Source organism: Oncorhynchus kisutch, unplaced genomic scaffold (genome assembly GCF_002021735.2).
Source record: "Oncorhynchus kisutch isolate 150728-3 unplaced genomic scaffold, Okis_V2 scaffold3717, whole genome shotgun sequence".
Lineage (NCBI taxonomy): Eukaryota > Metazoa > Chordata > Actinopteri > Salmoniformes > Salmonidae > Oncorhynchus > Oncorhynchus kisutch.
In genome coordinates, this window is record NW_022265662.1 from 252,481 (window position 1) to 274,718 (window position 22,238).

At 46.6% G+C, this 22,238-nt stretch overlaps 1 protein-coding gene across 4 annotated transcripts; it reads left to right on the top strand.

The window, feature by feature from the left end:
• Nucleotides 1-412: 412 nt before the first annotated feature.
• On the top strand, nt 413-19,595 carry LOC109883805 (lactase-like protein). Of its 4 annotated transcripts, none has more exons than XM_031820896.1 (14): nt 413-546; nt 2,471-2,633; nt 3,386-3,546; nt 3,695-3,782; nt 4,577-4,686; nt 9,837-9,965; nt 10,755-10,850; nt 10,967-11,183; nt 13,522-13,796; nt 15,347-15,476; nt 15,744-15,943; nt 16,103-16,166; nt 17,464-17,540; nt 17,859-19,595. In XM_031820896.1, exons 2-13 carry the CDS (start codon nt 2,513-2,515, stop codon nt 17,538-17,540), a joined length of 1,668 nt encoding a protein of 555 aa, XP_031676756.1. In that variant the 5' UTR covers nt 413-546; nt 2,471-2,512; the 3' UTR covers nt 17,859-19,595. The 4 variants fall into 4 exon arrangements, with proteins under 4 accessions (XP_031676756.1, XP_031676755.1, XP_031676753.1 ...); XM_031820895.1 differs by lacking the exon at nt 17,464-17,540 and having other exon boundaries at nt 17,859-17,994; nt 18,040-18,081; XM_031820893.1 differs by lacking the exon at nt 17,464-17,540.
• Nucleotides 19,596-22,238: the final 2,643 nt, after the last annotated feature.

Below are 22,238 nucleotides of genomic sequence, written 5' to 3' on the forward strand. Positions count from 1 at the left end.
AGGATTTTTACATGGAACTCAAAAGGGTTCTCCCTGGAGCCAAAAAAGGGTTCTTCAAAGGGTTCTCCTATGGGGACAGCCGAAGAACCCTTTTATAGGTCTTAGATTGCATCTATTTTTTCTCCTAAGAGTGTAGAAATCAAATCCGGATATTTCAATGAATCTAATTGTAGACATAGTCCCATTGATAGGAGCCTATAGTAAAACTCTCTGAGGCTGACCTGCATGTGTATAGATCACACTGTCTGACACTCACTTTGCTTACAGTGGGGAAAAAAACAACCCATTTCCAAAAGATCTGTTTGCCCCAGCAGATTACACTCACACTCCATTGGCTTTGAATGGGGGGAGGGGGGGGGGGGGGGTCCTGACTGCTCGCCCAATGGGGCCCCTGAATAGAGGTAAAAACTTTTCGTTTCGCGGTGCTGTTCCTGTGACATCGGGTGCTGTAACCTCGACCCCTGAGGATCTGTGAGAAGGAATTAGGTCCAGAAACTTGTGGATCTTTCTTTCATTTTTGGATTTGTTTCCAATGGGGACAAACAGGTGGGCATGTAACTATATGTGGTCATGTAACTATATGTGGTCATGTAACTATATGTGGGCATGTAACTATATGTGGGCATGTAACTATATGTGGGCATGTAACTATAGGTGGGCATGTAACTATATGTGGGCATGTAACTATAGGTGGGCATGTAACTATATGTGGGCATGTAACTATATGTGGGCATGTAACTATATGTGGGCATGTAACTATATGTGGGCATGTAACTATATGTGGGCATGTAACTATATGTGGGCATGTAACTATATGTGGGCATGTAACTATAGGTGGGCATGTAACTATATGTGGGCATGTAACTATATGTGGGCATGTAACTATATGTGGGCATGTAACTATATGTGGGCATGTAACTATATGTGGGCATGTAACTATATGTGGGCATGTAACTATATGTGGGCATGTAACTATATGTGGGCATGTAACTATATGTGGTTCTGGGGAGAGCTAGTGATGAAAGACAGCAGGGACAGAAGGAACAGACAGAGAGACAGGGACAGAGATAGCTACCTAGATACACTGTAGGTAGGCTGTGGAAGGGGGCATATTTTTGGTCTATATTCGTAAAAACATTTTCACTCACTTTTCTAAATGAGACACTGAAGGATGTTGATGATCAGTTACTAGACCTGGGTACCTTCTGCCGGGACGGGATCAGTTTGACATGTCGCTGATACTGACTGTGTTAGACAAGTTGACGTACTTTCTGTCTTTAATTACGTTTTGCGTCAGTGTATCTCATGGCTGGTTGAAATGAGACTAGATCATTCCTTTAATCTTCATTTGGGGCCTGAGAATTATATGGTGTCAGTGTATCTCATGGTTGGTTGAAATGAGACTAGATCATTCCTTTAATCTTCATTTGGGGCCCGAGAATTATATGGTGTCAGTGTATCTCATGGCTGGTTGATATGAGACTAGATCATTCCTTAAATCTTCATTTGGGGCCTGAGAATTATATGGTGTCAGTGTATCTCATGGTTGGTTGAAATGAGACTAGATCATTCCTTTAATCTTAATTTGGGGCCTGAGAATTACATGGTGTCAGTGTATCTCATGAACTATTGCTAATTTCTGAGTTCAATCCATTCTGTAGAGATGTTTTCCCGTGTGAGTTCATTAGGATGCTTTTATCCACAGGCGTGGGATACCTGTCACCTCTGTGTAAGTCTCTGTTCAATCTTCATTTGATAATGGAGCTGAAAGGGTTTTATTTGTGTCATTTATATCAGTAATATATGAAAATATATTAGCATATTGTTTGTATCAACCCCAGAGCGGTAGAATTGTCTTGAGATAAAAAAATATCTGCAGTTTGAGCTCTGCATCATATGAAGACAATGGTGTTAATTACACAGAAGTAATTGTATCCATTAGATGAGTGTTTAAAAATGTATGATCTGAGATCAGTTTAACCTCATAGGCGTTAAAGTTGTTAATCATACAGAAGTAATTGTATACATTAGATGAGTGTTTATGTATGATCTGAGATCAGTTTAACCTCATTGGCATTAAAGTAAAAGTTGTTAATTACACAGAAGTAATTGTACCCATTAGATGACTGTTTATGAATGATCTGAGATCAGTTTTTACTCGTTGGCATTAAAGTTAAAAGAAGAAGACGTAACACTTTCTATGAAAGTGCAGTGTTTATGTATGATCTGAGATCAGTTTAACCTCATTGCCATTAAAGTTAAAAGAAGAAGACTTTCTATGAAAGTGCAGTGTTTATGAATGATCTGAGATCAGTTTAACCTCATTGCCATTAAAGTTAAAAGAAGAAGACTTTCTATGAAAGTACAGTGTTTATGTATGATCTGAGATCAGTTTAACCAATGTTTATGACACTGACTACGAGTGTCCATAGTAACCGTATGCCGTATGGTTTCTTCCTTCTATGTGCAGCTGTGACCGGAGACAGTGAGCCACCTGTGAGAGATCAACACCATGTCACTACAGCGGATGCTGAAGCTGCTCTATGCGCTGGTGCTGTGTGTGTCCGCCAACGAAGACTTCGACTGGACCAAGAATGAACGCGGATCATTCTACTACGGCACCTTCCCAACTGGTAGGCTACCGGACAGAGAGAAATGCAGAAGTGACTGAATCAGGATTTTATTTTAAATAAAGGTCTATTACTGACAGCAAAACATAGTTATAAAAAATATATATGATCTGCAGAAAAAAAAGATAAACAAACTGCTAAAAATATAAATGTAATGGCATAAATTAAGATGAGAAATAGAGAGCGCAAGAGAGGACGAAAGAGAGAGGCCTACATTTTTATCACAGATATCAAGAATTTTATAGCTAATACAGAAGAGAGAGAGAGAGAGAGAGAGAGAGAGAGAGAGAGAGAGAGAGAGAGGCCTACATTTTTCACAGAAATCAAGATTTTATAGCTAATGCAGAAGAGAGAGAGAGAGAGAGAGAGAGAGAGAGAGAGAGAGAGAGAGAGAGAGAGAGAGAGAGAGAAAGAGAGAGAGAGAGAGACAGAGAGAGAGAGAAAGAGACAGACAGAGAGAGAGAGAGAGACAGAGAGAGAGAGAGAGAGAGAGAGAGAGAAAGAGACAGAGAGAGAGACAGAGAGAGAGACAGAGAGAGAGACAGAGAGAGAGAAGAGAGAGAGAGAGAGAGAGAAAGAGACAGACAGAGAGAGAGAGAGAGAGAGACAGAGAGAGAGAGAGAGAGAGAGAGAGAGAAAGAGACAGACAGACAGAGAGAGAGAGAGACAGAGAGAGAGAGAGAGAGAGAGAGAAATTGTAAAGTATTTTCTCCCAGGAAGGAAGAGTTCTTGCTAACCTCTATATCTCTCTGAAGGGTTTTCCTGGGGGGCTGGGGGCTCTGCGTACCAGACAGAAGGAGCCTGGGACAAGGATGGCAAAGGGATGAGCATCTGGGACGTGTTCGCCCACAAGAAGGGAAAGATCTTCCTCAACGACACCGCAGACCACTCCTGCGAAGGATATTACAAGTTCAAGGTGAATAGACTGAATAGATGGTAGACGCATTATCCCCATGTAGTCAGAAGTAGTGCACTGCAAAGTGAATCGGGAGCCATTTGAGATTTGAACCATATGGCTCCGTCACAATTGAGACCCTTGACATGACATCGTCAATATCTCCTAGGATGACATCACCTTGATGAAGGACATGAAGTTTAACCACTATCGTTTCTCCATCTCCTGGCCAAGGATATTTCCCAACGGAATCAAAGGTAAATACCTCATAGACCAGATTCCCCACTGAACATACTTCATACTCTCCACTGAACATACTTCATACTCCAGATTCTCCACTGAACATACTTTATACTCCAGATTCTCCAGGGAACATACTTCATAGTCCAGATTCTCCACTGAACATACTTCATAGTCCAGATTCTCCAGGGAACATACTTCATAGTCCAGATTCTCCACTGAACATACTTTATACTCCAGATTCTCCACTGAACATACTTCATAGACCAGATTCTCCACTGAACATACTTTATACTACAGAATCTCCACTGAACATACTTTATACTCCAGATTCTCCACTGAACATACTTCATACTCCAGATTCTCCACTGAACATACTTTATACTCCAGATTCTCCACTGAACATACTTTATACTCCAGATTCTCCACTGAACATACTTCATAGACCAGATTCTCCACTGAACATACTTTATACTCCAGATTCTCCACTGAACATACTTTATACTCCAGATTCTCCACTGAACATACTTTATACTCCAGATTCTCCACTGAACATACTTTATACTCCAGATTCTCCACTGAACATACTTTATACTCCAGATTCTCCACGGAACATACTTTATACTCCAGATTCTCCACTGAACATACTTCATAGATCATATTCTCCACTGAACATACTTTATACTCCAGATTCTCCACTGAACATAACTTTTAGTCCTGGACAAAGTTTAATAATCTGTGTCCGGGAAACAGGCCCTATACGTTCTCGTGAATGTTATAGCTAATGGTAATGTCCATTTCTCTTCTCCAGCTGATCACATCAATGAGAAGGGAATTAAATACTATGATGACCTGATCAACATGCTCCTGGACAATAACATCACACCAATAGTCACCCTGTACCATTGGGATCTGCCACAGGTGGGTACTGGCTGACTGACTGACTGGCTGACTGACTGGGTACTGACTGACTGACTGGGATCTGCCACAGGTGGGTACTGACTGACTGGGATCTGCCACAGGTGGGTACTGACTGACTGGGAACTGACTGACTGGGTACTGACTGGGTAGAGACTGGGTACTGACTGACTGGGTACTGACTGACTGACTGACTGGGTACTGACTGACTGACTGGGTACTGACTGACTGACTGACTGGGTACTGACTGACTGACTGACTGGGTACTGACTGACTGACCGACTGACTGGGTACTGACAGACTGACTGGGTACTGATTGACTGACTGACTGGGTACTGATTGACTGACTGACTGGGTATTGACTGACTGACTGACTGACTGACTGGGTACTGACTGACTGACTGACTGACTGGGATCTGCCACAGGTGGGTACTGACTGACTGACTGACTGGGTACTGACTGACTGACTGGGTACTGACTGGCTGACTGGGTACTGACTGACTGACTGACTGGGATCTGCCACAGGTGGGTACTGGCTGACTGGGTACTGACTGACTGGGTACTGACTGACTGACTGACTGGGTACTGACTGACTGACAGACTGGGTACTGACTGACTGACTGATTGAGTACTGACTGACTGACTGGATACTGACTGACTGACTGACTGGGTACTGACTGACTGGGTACTGACTGACTGACTGGGTACTGACTGACTGACTGACTGGGTACTGACAGACTGGGTACTGACTGACTGACTGACTGAGTACTGACTGACTGACTGGATACTGACTGACTGACTGACTGACTGGGTACTGACTGACTGACTGGGTACTGACTGACTGACTGGATACTGACTGACTGACTGACTGGATACTGACTGACTGACTGACTGGGCACTGACTGACTGACTGACTGACTGACTGGGATCTGCCACAGGTGGGTACTGACTGACTGGGAACTGACTGACTGGGCACCGACTGGGTAGAGACTGGGTACTGACTGACTGGGTACTGACTGACTGACTGACTGGGTACTGACTGACTGGGTACTGACTGACTGGGTACTGACTGACTGACTGACTGACTGGGTACTGATTGACTAACTGGGTACTGACTGACTGACTGACTGGGTACTGACTGACTGACTGACTGGGTACTGACTAACTGGGTACTGACTGACTAACTGGGTACTGACTGACTGGGTACTGACTAACTGGGTACTGACAGACTGACTGACTGGGTACTGACTGACTAACTGGGTACTGACTGACTGGGTACTGACTGACTGACTGACTCGGTACAGACTGACTGACTGGGTACTGACTGACTGACTCGGTACAGATTGAATGACTGGTACTGACTGACTGACTAGGTACTGACTGACTTACTGACTGAGTACTGATTGACTGACTGGGTACTGACTGACTGACTAACTGACTGACTGGGTACTGACTGACTGGGTACTGACTGACTAACTGGGTACTGACTGACTGACTGACTGACTGAGTACTGATTGACTGACTGGGTACTGACTGACTTACTAACTGACTGACTGACTGACTGATTGATTGACTGACTGGGTACTGACTGACTGACTCAGTACTGACTGACTTACTGGGTACTGATTGACTGACTGGGCACTGACTGACTCGGTACTGACTGACTGACTGGGTACTGACTGACTGGGTACTGACTGACTGACAGGGTACCAATTGACTGACTGGGTACTGACTGACTGGGTACTGACTAACTGACTAACTGACTGACTGACTGACTGATTGATTGACTGACTGGGTACTGACTGACTGACTGGGTACTGACTAACTGACTGACTGACTGACTTGGTACTGACTAACTGACTGACTGACTGACTGACTGGGTACTGACTAACTGACTGACTGAATGACTTGGTACTGACTGACTGACTGACTGGGTACTGACTGACTAAGTGGGGACTGACTGACTGACTAACTGGATACTGACTGACTGACTGGGTACTGACTGACTCGGTACAGACTGACTGACTGGGTACTGACTGACTGACTCTGTACAGATTGACTGACTGGTACTGACTGACTGACTAGGTACTGACTGACTTACTGACTGAGTACTGATTGACTGACTGGGTACTGACTGACTGACTGACTAACTGACTGACTTGGTACTGACTGACTGGGTACTGACTGACTAACTGGGTACTGACTGACTGACTGACTGAGTACTGATTGACTGACTGGGTACTGACTGACTCACTGGATACTGACTGACTGACTGACTCAGTACTGACTGACTGACTGGGTACTGACTGACTGACTCAGTACTGACTGACTTACTGGGTACTGACTGACTGACTGGGTACTGACTGACTCGGTACTGACTGACTGACTGGGTACTGACTGACTGGGTACTGACTGACTGACTGGGTACTGACTGACTGGGTACTGACTGACTGACTGACTGATTGACTGACTGGGTACTGACTGACTGACTGACTGACTGGGTACTGACTAACTGACTGACTGACTGACTTGGTACTGACTGACTGACTGACTGACTGACTAACTGACTGACTGACTGGGTACTGACTAACTGACTGACTGACTGACTGACTGGGTACTGACTGACTTACTGACTTACTGACTTACTGACTTACTGACTGACTGAGAACAGATTGACTGACTGGGTACTGACTGACTTACTGACTAACTGACTGACTGGGTACTGACTGACTGGGTACTGACTGACTGGCTGGGTCCTGACTGACTGACTGGGTACTGACTGACTGGGTACTGACTGACTGACTGAGTACTGATTGACTGACTGGGTACTGACAGACTGACTGGGTACTGATTGACTGACTGACTGACTGGGTACTGACTGACTGACTGACTGGGTAATGACTGACTGGGTACTGATTGACTGACTGTGTCCTGATTGACTGACTGGGTCCTGATTGACTGACTGGGTACTGACTGACTGACTGTGTCCTGATTGACTGACTGGGTCCTGATTGACTGACTGGGTACTGACTGACTGACTGACTGGGTACTGACTGACTGACTGACTGGGTACTGACTGACTGACTGACTGGGTACTGACTGACTTACTGACTGAGTACTGATTGACTGACTGGGTACTGACTGACTGACTGACTGACTGAGTACTGACTGACTGGGTACTGATTGACTGACTGGGTCCTGATTGACTGACTGGGTACTGACGGACTAACTGACTGACTTGGTGCTGACTGACTGACTGATTAACTGACTGAGTACTGACTGACTGACTGACTATGTGACCTATAGTAACCTTCCTCCCTGTTACCACCCAGGTCTTGTGTGGCCTATAGTAACCTTCCTCCCTGTTACCACCCAGGTCTTGTGTGGCCTATAGTAACCTTCCTCCCTGTTACCACCCAGGTCTTGTGTGACCTATAGTAACCTTCCTCCCTGTTACCACCCAGGTCTTGTGTGACCTATAGTAACCTTCCTCCCCGTTACCACCCAGGTCTTGTGTGACCTATAGTAACCTTCCTTCCCTGTTACCACCCAGGTCTTGTGTGGCCTATAGTAACCTTCCTCCCTGTTACCACCCAGGTCTTGTGTGACCTATAGTAACCTTCCTCCCTGTGACCACCCAGGTCTTGTGTGACCTATAGTAACCTTCCTTCCCTGTTACCACCCAGGTCTTGTGTGACCTATAGTAACCTTCCTTCCCTGTTACCACCCAGGTCTTGTGTGACCTATAGTAACCTTCCTTCCCTGTTACCACCCAGGTCTTGTGTGACCTATAGTAACCTTCCTTCCCTGTTACCACCCAGGTCTTGTGTGACCTATAGTAACCTTCCTTCCCTGTTACCACCCAGGTCTTGTGTGGCCTATAGTAACCTTCCTCCCTGTTACCACCCAGGTCTTGTGTGACCTATAGTAACCTTCCTCCCTGTGATCACCCAGGTCTTGTGTGACCTATAGTAACCTTCCTCCCTGTGACCACCCAGGTCTTGTGTGACCTATAGTAACCTTCCTTCCCTGTTACCACCCAGGTCTTGTGTGGCCTATAGTAACCTTCCTCCCTGTTACCACCCAGGTCTTGTGTGACCTATAGTAACCTTCCTCCCTGTGACCACCCAGGTCTTGTGTGACCTATAGTAACCTTCCTTCCCTGTTACCACCCAGGTCTTGTGTGACCTATAGTAACCTTCCTTCCCTGTTACCACCCAGGTCTTGTGTGACCTATAGTAACCTTCCTTCCCTGTTACCACCCAGGTATTGTGTGACCTATAGTAACCTTCCTTCCCTGTTACCACCCAGGTCTTGTGTGGCCTATAGTAACCTTCCTCCCTGTTACCACCCAGGTCTTGTGTGACCTATAGTAACCTTCCTCCCTGTGACCACCCAGGTCTTGTGTGACCTATAGTAACCTTCCTCCCTGTGACCACCCAGGTCTTGTGTGACCTATAGTAACCTTCCTTCCCTGTTACCACCCAGGTCTTGTGTGACCTATAGTAACCTTCCTTCCCTGTTACCACCCAGGTCTTGTGTGACCTATAGTAACCTTCCTTCCCTGTTACCACCCAGGTCTTGTGTGGCCTATAGTAACCTTCCTCCCTGTGACCACCCAGGTCTTGTGTGACCTATAGTAACCTTCCTCCCTGTGACCACCCAGGTCTTGTGTGACCTATAGTAACCTTCCTCCCTGTTACCACCCAGGTTTTGTGTGACCTATAGTAACCTTCCTCCCTGTGACCACCCAGGTCTTGTGTGACCTATAGTAACCTTCCTCCCTGTTACCACCCATGTTTTGTGTGACCTATAGTAACCTTCCTCCCTGTGACCACCCAGGTTTTGTGTGACCTATAGTAACCTTCCTCCCTGTTACCACCCAGGTCTTGTGTGACCTATAGTAACCTTCCTTCCCTGTTACCACCCAGGTCTTGTGTGACCTATAGTAACCTTCCTCCCCGTTACCACCCAGGTCTTGTGTGACCTATAGTAACCTTCCTTCCCTGTTACCACCCAGGTCTTGTGTGACCTATAGTAACCTTCCTCCCTGTTACCACCCAGGTTTTGTGTGACCTATAGTAACCTTCCTTCCCTGTTACCACCCAGGTTTTGTGTGACCTATAGTAACCTTCCTCCCTGTTACCACCCAGGTCTTACATGAGAAGTACGGTGGATGGCAGAACGCCAGCATGGTGAACTATTTCAACGACTTTGCCAACTTATGCTTTGAGCGGTTTGGTGACAGAGTCAAATACTGGATCACCTTCAACAACCCATGGGTAAGACAATACATTACCCATACTACATTATCCATAACGCATGATCCAAAATACATTATCATAACACATTATCCATAACACATCCATTTCACATTATCCATAACACATTACCCATAATGCATGATCATAACACATCACCCATAATGCATGATCATACCACATTATCCATAAAACATTATCCATAATACATTGTCAATAACACATTGTATATACACATCATCAATAACACATCCATAACACATGATCCATTACCCATAATGTATGATAATGCACATTATCCATAACACATGATCCATAACACATTATCCATAATACATTATCCATAACACATTATCCATAATACATGATCCATAACACATTATCTGATTGACACACAGGTTGTGTTCCAAATGACACCCTATTCTCCATATAGTGCACTAATTTTTACATGGGCCCATAGAACTCTGGTCAAAAGTAGTGCACTATATAGGGGATAGGGTGCCATTTGGGAGACACAGTAAATGAACCAAAATCCTCCAGAAGACTACTGTAGGTTAGCTTCACCATAGGCTTAAGTCTTAGTGTACAGCAATGCAGTGTCTAGTATCTGTGGAGGACTATGAGACTGCGTGTGTAGTCTAGTGATGTGGAGGGCTATGAGACTGTAGTCTAGTGCTGTGGAGGGCTATGAGACTGTGTTTATAGTCTAGTGCTGTGGAGGGCTATGAGACTGTAGTCTAGTGCTGTGGAGGGCTATGAGACTGTGTTTATAGTCTAGTGCTGTGGAGGGCTATGAGACTGTGTTTATAGTCTAGTGCTGTGGAGGGCTATGAGACTGGAGAACATGCACCTGGACTGAAGCTGAAGGGCACTGGGGCCTACAAAGCTGCCCACCACATTATCAAGGTAGTCACTAATTGTTTATAATATAATTATATTTAATATTGTCAGTAATCTAATACCATAATATATTGGCCTAGTGTACCGTCCCCCTGATACAGAATAATATATCATTTGAACAGGCACATGCTAAGGTTTGGCACACCTATGACACTCAATGGAGAAGCAAACAGAAAGGCTTGGTTGGGATCTCGTTGTTGGCAGACTGGGGGGAGCCAGTGGACATCACCAACCAGAGAGACATCGAGGCAGCAGAGAGATATGTCCAGTTCTACATGGGCTGGTTCGCTACACCCATCTTCAACGGGGACTACCCTCAGGTCATGAAAGACTACATAGGTAAGTCACGTATTGTCAAAGCTAGGTGTTCCATTTCCACGAACAACCCACAGGGTTTAAATGAAGCTTGCCCGCTAGGCTGAGGCTAGTACTGTTCAGACCTGGCTAGTAGAAAATGTACCCAACTAGCCCGCTAGGCTGAGGCTAGTACTGTTCAGACCTGGCTAGTAGAAAATGTACCCAACTAGCCCGCTAGGCTGAGGCTAGTACTGTTCAGACCAGGCTAGTAGAAAATGTACCCAACTAGCCCGCTAGGCTGAAGCTAGTACTGTTCAGACCAGGCTAGTAGAAAATGTACCCAACTAGCCCGCTAGGCTGAGGCTAGTACTGTTCAGACCAGGTTAGTAGAAAATGTACCCAACTAGCCCGCTAGGCTGAGGCTAGTACAGTTCAGACCAGGCTAGTAGAAAATGTACCCAATTAGCCACCTAGCCTGAGGCTAGTACTGTTCAGACCAGGCTAGTAGAAAATGTACCCAACTAGCCCGCTAGCCTGAGTCTAGTACTGTTCAGACCAGGCTAGTAGAAAATGTACCCAACTAGCCCGCTAGGCTGAGGCTAGTACTGTTCAGACCAGGTTAGTAGAAAATGTACCCAACTAGCACGCTAACCTGAGGCTAGTACTGTTCAGACCAGACTAGTAGAAAATGTACCCAACTAGCCCACTAGCCTGAGGCTAGTACTGTTCAGACCAGGTTAGTAGAAAATGTACCCAACTAGCACGCTAACCTGAGGCTAGTACTGTTCAGACCAGACTAGTAGAAAATGTACCCAACTAGCCCGCTAGCCTGAGGCTAGTACTGTTCAGACCAGGCTAGTAGAAAATGTACCCAACTAGCACGCTAGCCTGAGGCTAGTACTGTTCAGACCAGGCTAGTAGAAAATGTACCCAACTAGCCCGCTAGGCTGAGGCTAGTACTGTTCAGACCAGGCTAGTAGAAAATGTACTCAACTAGCACGCTAGCCTGAGGCTAGTACTGTTCAGACCAGACTAGTAGAAAATGTACCCAATTAGCCACCTAGCCTGAGGCTAGTACTGTTCAGACTAGTAGAAAATGTACCCAATTAGCCACCTAGCCTGAGGCTAGTACTGTTCAGACCAGGCTAGTAGAAAATGTACCCAACTAGCCCGCTAGGCTGAGGCTAGTACTGTTCAGACCAGACTAGTAGAAAATGTACCCAATTAGCCACCTAGCCTGAGGCTAGTACTGTTCAGACCAGGCTAGTAGAAAATGTACCCAATTAGCCACCTAGCCTGAGGCTAGTACTGTTCAGACCAGACTAGTAGAAAATGTACCCAATTAGCCACCTAGCCTGAGGCAAGTACTGTTCAGACCAGGCTAGTAGAAAATGTACCCAACTAGCCCGCTAGCCTGAGGCTAGTACTGTTCAGACCAGGCTAGTAGAAAATGTACCCAACTAGCCCGCTAGGCTGAGGCTAGTACTGTTCAGACCAGGCTAGTAGAAAATGTACTCAACTAGCACGCTAGCCTGAGGCTAGTACTGTTCAGACCAGACTAGTAGAAAATGTACCCAATTAGCCACCTAGCCTGAGGCTAGTACTGTTCAGACCAGACTAGTAGAAAATGTACCCAACTAGCACGCTAACCTGAGGCTAGTACTGTTCAGACCAGACTAGTAGAAAATGTACCCAACTAGCCTGCTAGCCTGAGGCTAGTACTGTTCAGACCAGGCTAGTAGAAAATGTACCCAACTAGCACGCTAGCCTGAGGCTAGTACTGTTCAGACCAGGCTAGTAGAAAATGTACCCAACTAGCCCGCTAGGCTGAGGCTAGTACTGTTCAGACCAGGCTAGTAGAAAATGTACCCAACTAGCCCGCTAGGCTGAGGCTAGTACTGTTCAGACCAGGCTAGTAGAAAATGTACCCAATTAGCCCGCTAGGCTGTCTTTTAAAATATTGAATGGCACAGATTATAGACACGGGATAGGAAAAAAAAATGGTGTACACTCCAAAATGGTTCTTCAGCTGTCCCCATAGGAGACCCCTTTTTGGTTCCAGGTAGAACTCTTTTGGGTTCCATGTAGAACCCTTTGTGGAAAGGGTTTTACATGGAACCCAAAAGGGTTCTTCAAAGAGGCCTCATATGGGGACAGCCGAAGAACCATTTTAGGTTCTAGATTTTTTTCTGAGTGTACTTGCCTGGTTGGCCAGTGTCCAAAATCCCTGCCAATATGTAACAGGACATAGAAACGCACACGTGTCACTGTCACACCTGATGTCTCTTTCCACACAGACAAGATGAGTGCCCAGCAGGGTTAAGGGTCAGAGGTCAAAGGTTATGGTGTAATCTGGTCTCTCTCTCTCTCTGGTCTCCAGGTAGGAAGAGTGCCCAGCAGGGTCTAGGAACCTCCCGTCTCCCTGTCTTCTCTTCCCAGGAGAAGAGTTACATCAAGGGCACCTGTGACTTCCTGGGTATTGGCCACTTCACCACGCGCTATATCACCCAGAAGAACTACCCGTCTGGCCGTGGGAACAGCTACTTCACCGACCGTGACCTGGTGGAGTTGGTGGACCCTCGCTGGCCCGACCCCGGCTCTGAGTGGCTCTACTCTGTCCCCTGGGGATTCAGACGCCTGCTCAACTTCGTCAAGGTATATTACACTACTGTTAGTGTGGGCAGGTCCTACCTGCCAGACTTGGGTTAAATATATGATGTATTTGTCTCCCTGTCTCCCCACCCAGTCTCCCTGTCTCCCCACCCCGTCTCCCTGTCTCCCCACCCCGTCTCCCTGTCTCCCCACCCCGTCTACCTGTCTCCCCACCCCGTCTACCTGTCTCCCCACCCCGTCTCCCTGTCTCCCCACCCCGTCTTCCTGTCTCCCCACCCCGTCTACCTGTCTCCCCACCCCGTCTACCTGTCTCCCCACCCAATCTCCCTGTCTCCCCACCCCATCTCCCTGTCTCCCCACCCCATCTCCCTGTCTCCCTACCCCGTCTCCCTGTCTCCCCACCCCATCTCCCCACCCCTTCCCCCTGTCTCCCCACCCCATCTCCCCACCCCGTCTCCCTACCCCGTCTCCCCACCCCTTCTCCCTGTCTCCCCACCCCATCTCCCCACCCCGTCTCCCTGTCTCCCCACCCCGTCTCCCCGTCTCCCCACCCCGTCTCCCTGTCTCACCACCCCGTCTCCCTGTCTCCCCACCCCGTCTCCCTGTCTCCCCACCCCGTCTCCCTGTCTCCCCACCCCGTCTCCCTGTCTCCCCACCCCGTCTCCCCACCCCGTCTCCCTGTCTCCCCACCCCATCTCCCCACCCCATCTCCCCACCCCGTCTCCCTGTCTCCCCACCCCGTCTCCCCACCTCGTCTCCCTGTCTCCCCACCCCGTCTCCCTGTCTCCCGACCCCGTCTCCCTGTCTCCCTACCCCGTCTCCCCACCCTATCTCCCTGTCTCCCTACCCCTTCTCCCCACCCCATCTCCCCACCCCATCTCCCTGTCTCCCCACCCCGTCTCCCTGTCTCCCCACCCCATCTCCCCACCCCACTCCCTGTCTCCCCACCAGGTCTCCCTGTCTCCCTACCCCATCTCCCCACCCCGTCTCCCCACCCCATCTCCCTGTCTCCCCACCCCGTCTCCCTGTCTCCCCACCCCATCTCCCTGTCTCCCTACCCCATCTCCCCACCCCGTCTCCCCACCCCATCTCCCTGTCTCCCTACCCCGTCTCCCTGTCTCCCTACCCCATCTCCCCACCCCATCTCCCCACCCCGTCTCCCCACCCCATCTCCCTGTCTCCCCACCCCGTCTCCCTGTCTCCCCACCCCGTCTCCCTGTCTCCCCACCCCATCTCCCTGTCTCCCTACCCCATCTCCCCACCCCGTCTCCCCACCCCATCTCCCTGTCTCCCCACCCCGTCTCCCTGTCTCCCTACCCCATCTCCCCACCCCATCTCCCCACCCCATCTCCCCTCCCCACCCCATCTCCCTGTCTCCCCACCCCATCTCCCTGTCTCCCCACCCCATCTCCCCACCCCTTCTACCTGTCTCCCCACCCCATCTCCCCACCCCTTCTCCCTGTCTCCCCACCCCATCTCCCCACCCCTTCTCCCTGTCTCCCCACCCCATCCCCCCACCCCGTGTCCCTGTCTCCCCACACCATCTCACCACCCTGTCTCCTCACCACCCTGTCTCCCTGTCTCTCCACTAGACCCAGTATGGGAACCCCATGATCTACGTGACAGAGAATGGGGTGTCAGAGAAGGTGCAGAGGTGCACAGACCTGTGTGATGAATGGAGGATGCAGTACTTCAAGGATTACATCAATGAGATGCTCAAGGGTGAGGAACCGATCTACCAGAGGAAATAACATCCTCTGAATATTACCTTGAAGAAAGTTTTAGCAGAGAAAATAATCTAATACTATAGAGGTTTAGTAAAACGTAAACTTTTCTTTATAACAAGTAATTGTTTTAGTGAACTGGCATCATTTTAGGACAAAACAGGTGTTTTGAGTGTGTTTGAAGTTTGCTTCACTGTCTACTCTATTGATACTGGGCAAGTGAACTCCTACAGCACCCTCTGGTGGTCTTTTCTCCACATGACAGCCCTTAAGGACGGCGTGAACGTGAAGGGTTATACAGCCTGGTCGCTGCTGGACAAGTTTGAGTGGGACGAAGGCTTCTCTGAGAGGTTTGGCCTGTTCTACGTGGACTTCCTCAACAAGAATAAACCACGTTACCCAAAAGCCTCTGTTCAGTACTACAAACGCATCATCAGCTCCAATGGATTCCCCAACCAGAGAGAGGTACAGTCAGTCAGTCACAGACACCTTGTACACACCTGATATAGGCCTATTCTATTTGGCTGTTTTGTGACAGACTTTTTTTTTAATGGCTTGTATTAATATATATTGATTGATTGGTTGGTTGGTTGATTAATACATGCATTTTGATGGTCTCTACAGGTGGAGAGCTGGAGAAGGAAAGCCACAGAGACGTGCTCCTCCAGTAACCAGCTTCTAGCTGCAGGTCAGTACAGAAGGCTACACTACACCCCAACACCACCAGACCCCAACACCACTAGACCCCATCACCACCAGACCTTAACACCACCAGACCCCAACACCACTAGACCCCATCACCACCAGACCCCAACACCACCAGACCCCAACACCATCAAACCCCAACACCATCAAACCCCAACACCACCAGACCCCAACACCACCAGACCCCAACACCACTAGACCCCATCACCACCAGACCCCAACACCATCAAACCCCAACACCATCAAACCCCAACACCACCAGACCCCAACACCACCAGACCCCAACATCACTAGACCCCAACACTGACAGACCCCAACACCACCAGACCCCAACACTGACAGACCCCAACACTGACAGACCCCAACACCACAAGACCCCAACACCACCAAACCCCAACACCACCAGACCCCAACACCACCAGACCCCAACACCACTAGACCCCAACACTGACAGACCCCAACACCACCAGACCCCAACACCACCAGACCCCAACACTGACAGACCCCAACACTGACAGACCCCAACACCACAAGACCCCAACACCACCAAACCCCAACACCACTAGACCCCAACACCACCAGACCCCAACACTGACAGACCCCAACACCACCAAACCCCAACACCACCAGACCCCAACACCACCAGACCCCTGCCTCAAAGACAACATGGCAAAGATTTTCCAATACTTGAGCTGCGATTGCCTTGATTTAGTAAGCCCCAGTACAACGGACTCAATAGAATAGTCCCGTTAAAACTTGAACTATATGAAAATATTTTACACAATGTATGTCAGTCAGCTCCAACAACTTCAGCGTGCAGGGACATCTGGCTGTCAGGGCAAACAAAGGAACATTCTGGATCTAATTGGCACTTTTCAACAAATAGTGGAACTACAAATAGTTGAGCTACAAATAGTTGAGCTACAAATAGTTGAGCTACAAATAGTTGAGCTACAAATAGTTGAACTACAAATAGTTGAACTACAAATAGTTGAACTACAAACAGTTGAACTACAAACAGTTGACCTACAAACAGTTGATCTACAAATAGTTGAACTACAAATAGTTGAACTACAAATAGTTGAACTACAAACAGTTGAACTACAAACAGTTGAACTACAAACAGTTGAACTACAAATAGTTGAACTACAAATAGTTGAACTACAAACAGTTGAACTACAAACAGTTGAACTACAAACAGTTGAACTACAAATAGTTGAACTACAAAACTACATGGGAAGACATTCTCTAACAGGACTCTTCTTTGTTTGCCCCTCCAGCTAGAAGAAAGTCCCAGCAGGACAGTAAGGAACAGGCAGGGATGCCAAAGGTTTGGCCAGTGCATGATGAAGTTTAGGTAGGCCTACGTAGGACTTCATCACTTCTTCTTTTGATTGACTGACTGGTGTGTAGCAGACCTGGGTAGGAAATACATTCACTTTTCAAATCATTTAAAGTGTTGAATTTGAGTTGTGTTTCATTTAGCACTTATCGGACTATTGGCTATTTGTCGCCGAGTACATTTCTGCTAGTAGTGCAAAGTGGTGTCGTCATCTATGTGTTATTATAAATAAAAAAATGGAGCCTCTGTTTGCTGTTTAGGGTGTAGACCGGGTTACTGTGTGGGTTTTATATAAACATTTAATTTATTTATTGTGTTCAATGATTATTTCAGATCCGTTGACCAGCCACATGGAGATGGTAACAGAGATCGTGGTTCCTACAGTGTGTACTCTCTGCATTCTCCTGGCTGCTGTCTTCCTCATGTTCCTGCTGCGTGGACGCTTCTAGAACACCGCTGCCTTCCTCATGTTCCTGCTGAGTGGACGCTTCTAGAACACCGCTGCCTTCCTCATGTTCCTGCTGAGTGGACGCTTCTAGAACACCGCTGCCTTCCTCATGTTCCTGCTGCGTGGACGCTTCTAGAACACTGCTGTCTTCCTCATGTTCCTGCTGAGTGGATGCTTCTAGAACACTGCTGCCTTCCTCATGTTCCTGCTGAGTGGACGCTTCTAGAACACCGCTGTCTTCCTCATGTTCCTGCTGAGTGGACGCTTCTAGAACACCGCTGCCTTCCTCATGTTCCTGCTGAGTGGACGCTTCTAGAACACCGCTGTCTTCCTCATGTTCCTGCTGAGTGGACGCTTCTAGAACACCGCTGTCTTCCTCATGTTCCTGCTGAGTGGACGCTTCTAGAACACCGCTGTCTTCCTCATGTTCCTGCTGCGTGGACGCTTCTAGAACACCGCTGCCTTCCTCATGTTCCTGCTGCGTGGATGCTTCTAGAACACCGCTGTCTTCCTCATGGTCCTGCTGAGTGGACGCTTCTAGAACACCGCTGTCTTCCTCATGTTCCTGCTGAGTGGACGCTTCTAGAACACCGCTGTCTTCCTCATGTTCCTGCTGAGTGGACGCTTCTAGAACACCGCTGCCTTCCTCATGTTCCTGCTGAGTGGACGCTTCTAGAACACCGCTGTCTTCCTCATGGTCCTGCTGAGTGGACGCTTCTAGAACACCGCTGCCTTCCTCATGTTCCTGCTGAGTGGATGCTTCTAGAACACCGCTGCCTTCCTCATGTTCCTGCTGAGTGGATGCTTCTAGAACACCGCTGTCTTCCTCATGTTCCTGCTGAGTGGATGCTTCTAGAACACCGCTGTCTTCCTCATGTTCCTGCTGCGTGGATGCTTCTAGAACACCTCTGCCTTCCTCATGTTCCTGCTGCGTGGATGCTTCTAGAACACCGCTGCCTTCCTCATGTTCCTGCTGAGTGGACGCTTCTAGAACACCTCTGCCTTCCTCATGTTCCTGCTGCGTGGACGCTTCTAGAACACCGCTGCCTTCCTCATGTTCCTGCTGAGTGGATGCTTCTAGAACACCTCTGTCTTCCTCATGTTCCTGCTGAGTGGATGCTTCTAGAACACCTCTGTCTTCCTCATGTTCCTGCTGAGTGGATGCTTCTAGAACACCTCTGCCTTCCTCATGTTCCTGCTGCGTGGATGCTTCTAGAACACCGCTGCCTTCCTCATGTTCCTGCTGAGTGGATGCTTCTAGAACACCTCTGCCTTCCTCATGTTCCTGCTGAGTGGATGCTTCTAGAACACCGCTGCCTTCCTCATGTTCCTGCTGCGTGGATGCTTCTAGAACACCGCTGCCTTCCTCATGTTCCTGCTGAGTGGATGCTTCTAGAACACCGCTGCCTTCCTCATGTTCCTGCTGCGTGGACAATGATAGCTGTATTTTTTTTTTCACACAGTTCTTCTCTTTTATATACATATTGCAACAGATACAAACCTGGACACCGGACACATTTTAAAACCAAACGATAGCTAGTCCATGTTAATAAAGTGTTAGCATGCATTATTATCTGGATCTTGAAAATCTCATTAAATTGCAATAAAGATTGTACAGCCTGTTTTGGAACTGTTTGACTGCTTATCGGCTGCAGGTGTTATAGAGAGAACAGTAGAAGAAGAGTCTTATATAATAGGCTATACAGTATCTACACTATAGTTTCTATTGAAACCTTAAGACTAGGCGTATAGCCTGCAGGTGTTGTAGAGAGAACAGTAGAAGAAGAGTCTTATATAATAGGCTATACAGTATCTACACTATAGTTTCTATTGAAACCTTAAGACTAGGCTTATAGCCTGCAGGTGTTGTAGAGAGAACAGTAGAAGAAGAGTCTTATATAATAGGCTATACAGTATCTACACTATAGTTTCTATTGAAACCTTAAGACTAGGCTTATAGCCTGCAGGTGTTGTAGAGAGAACAGTAGAAGAAGAGTCTTATATAATAGGCTATACAGTATCTACACTATAGTTTCTATTGAAACCTTAAGACTAGGCTTATAGCCTGCAGGTGTTGTAGAGAGAACAGTAGAAGAAGAGTCTTATATAATAGGCTATACAGTATCTACACTATAGTTTCTATTGAAACCTTAAGACTAGGCTTATAGCCTGCAGGTGTTATAGAGAGAACAGTAGAAGAAGAGTCTTATATAATAGGCTATACAGTATCTACACTATAGTTTCTATTGAAACCTTAAGACTAGGCTTATAGCCTGCAGGTGTTGTAGAGAGAACAGTAGAAGAAGAGTCTTATATAATAGGCTATACAGTATCTACACTATAGTTTCTATTGAAACCTTAAGACTAGGCTTATAGCCTGCAGGTGTTGTAGAGAGAACAGTAGAAGAAGAGTCTTATATAATAGGCTATACAGTATCTACACTATAGTTTCTATTGAAACCTTAAGACTAGGCTTATAGCCTGCAGGTGTTGTAGAGAGAACAGTAGAAGAAGAGTCTTATATAATAGGCTATACAGTATCTACACTATAGTTTCTATTGAAACCTTAAGACTAGGCTTATAGCCTGCAGGTGTTATAGAGAGAACAGTAGAAGAAGAGTCTTATATAATAGGCTATACAGTATCTACACTATAGTTTCTATTGAAACCTTAAGACTAGGCTTATAGCCTGCAGGTGTTGTAGAGAGAACAGTAGAAGAAGAGTCTTATATAATAGGCTATACAGTATCTACACTATAGTTTCTATTGAAACCTTAAGACTAGGCTTATAGCCTGCAGGTGTTGTAGAGAGAACAGTAGAAGAAGAGTCTTATATAATAGGCTATACAGTATCTACACTATAGTTTCTATTGAAACCTTAAGACTAGGCTTATAGCCTGCAGGTGTTGTAGAGAGAACAGTAGAAGAAGAGTCTTATATAATAGGCTATACAGTATCTACACTATAGTTTCTATTGAAACCTTAAGACTAGGCTTATAGCCTGCAGGTGTTGTAGAGAGAACAGTAGAAGAAGAGTCTTATATAATAGGCTATACAGTATCTACACTATAGTTTCTATTGAAACCTTAAGACTAGGCTTATAGCCTGCAGGTGTTGTAGAGAGAACAGTAGAAGAAGAGTCTTATATAATAGGCTATACAGTATCTACACTATAGTTTCTATTGAAACCTTAAGACTAGGCTTATAGCCTGCAGGTGTTGTAGAGAGAACAGTAGAAGAAGAGTCTTATATAATAGGCTATACAGTATCTACACTATAGTTTCTATTGAAACCTTAAGACTAGGCTTATAGCCTGCAGGTGTTGTAGAGAGAACAGTAGAAGAAGAGTCTTATATAATAGGCTATACAGTATCTACACTATAGTTTTTATTGAAACCTTAAGACTAGGCTTATCGGCTGCAGGTGTTATAGAGAGAACAGTAGAAGAAGAGTCTTATATAATAGGCTATACAGTATCTACACTATAGTTTCAATTGAAACCTTAAGACTAGGCGTTTTGCTCGGCAAGATAACATAGTCTTGCAGCATAATAATATAAATATTGTAATCTGATTCCCAGATTTCATTCAGCAAGTACCTTGTGTAAACCTGTAAACAGACAGTATTGATCTGAATGAATTTGCCCACATAACGTTTATGAGGGGACCAAGTTTCAAAAACCCCTGTTTTATCGGAAAACATTCATCGTGAAAGTTAGAAAAGAACAAGGCATGGAAAGCAAGAGCAGGTGACACATTTCTGTCGGGTTAAAATTGGTAGGATCCTCTCAGGTATGTAAACTTAACACAAAAAGAAATGTCCCTTTTTCAGGACCCTGTCTTTCAAAGATCATTTGTAAAAATCCAAATAACTTCACAGATGTTCATTGAAAAGGGTTTAAAGACTGTTTCCCATGATTGTTCAATGAACCATAAACAATGAATGAACATGCACCTGTAGAACGGTCGTTAAGACACTAACAGCTTACAGAGGGTAGGCAATTATGGTCACAGTTATGAAATCTTAGGACACTAAAGAGGCCTTTCTACTGACTCTGAAAAACACCTAAAGAAAGATGCCCAGAGTCCCTGCTCATGTGCGTGAACGTGCCTTAAGCATGCTGCAAGGAGGCATGAGGACTGCAGATGTGGCCAGGGCAATAAATTGCAATGTCCGTACTGTGAGACGCCTAAGACAGCACTCTTCACTGATGAGGCGCGGTTTTGTCTCACCAGGGGTGGTCGGATTTGTGTTTATCGTCGAAG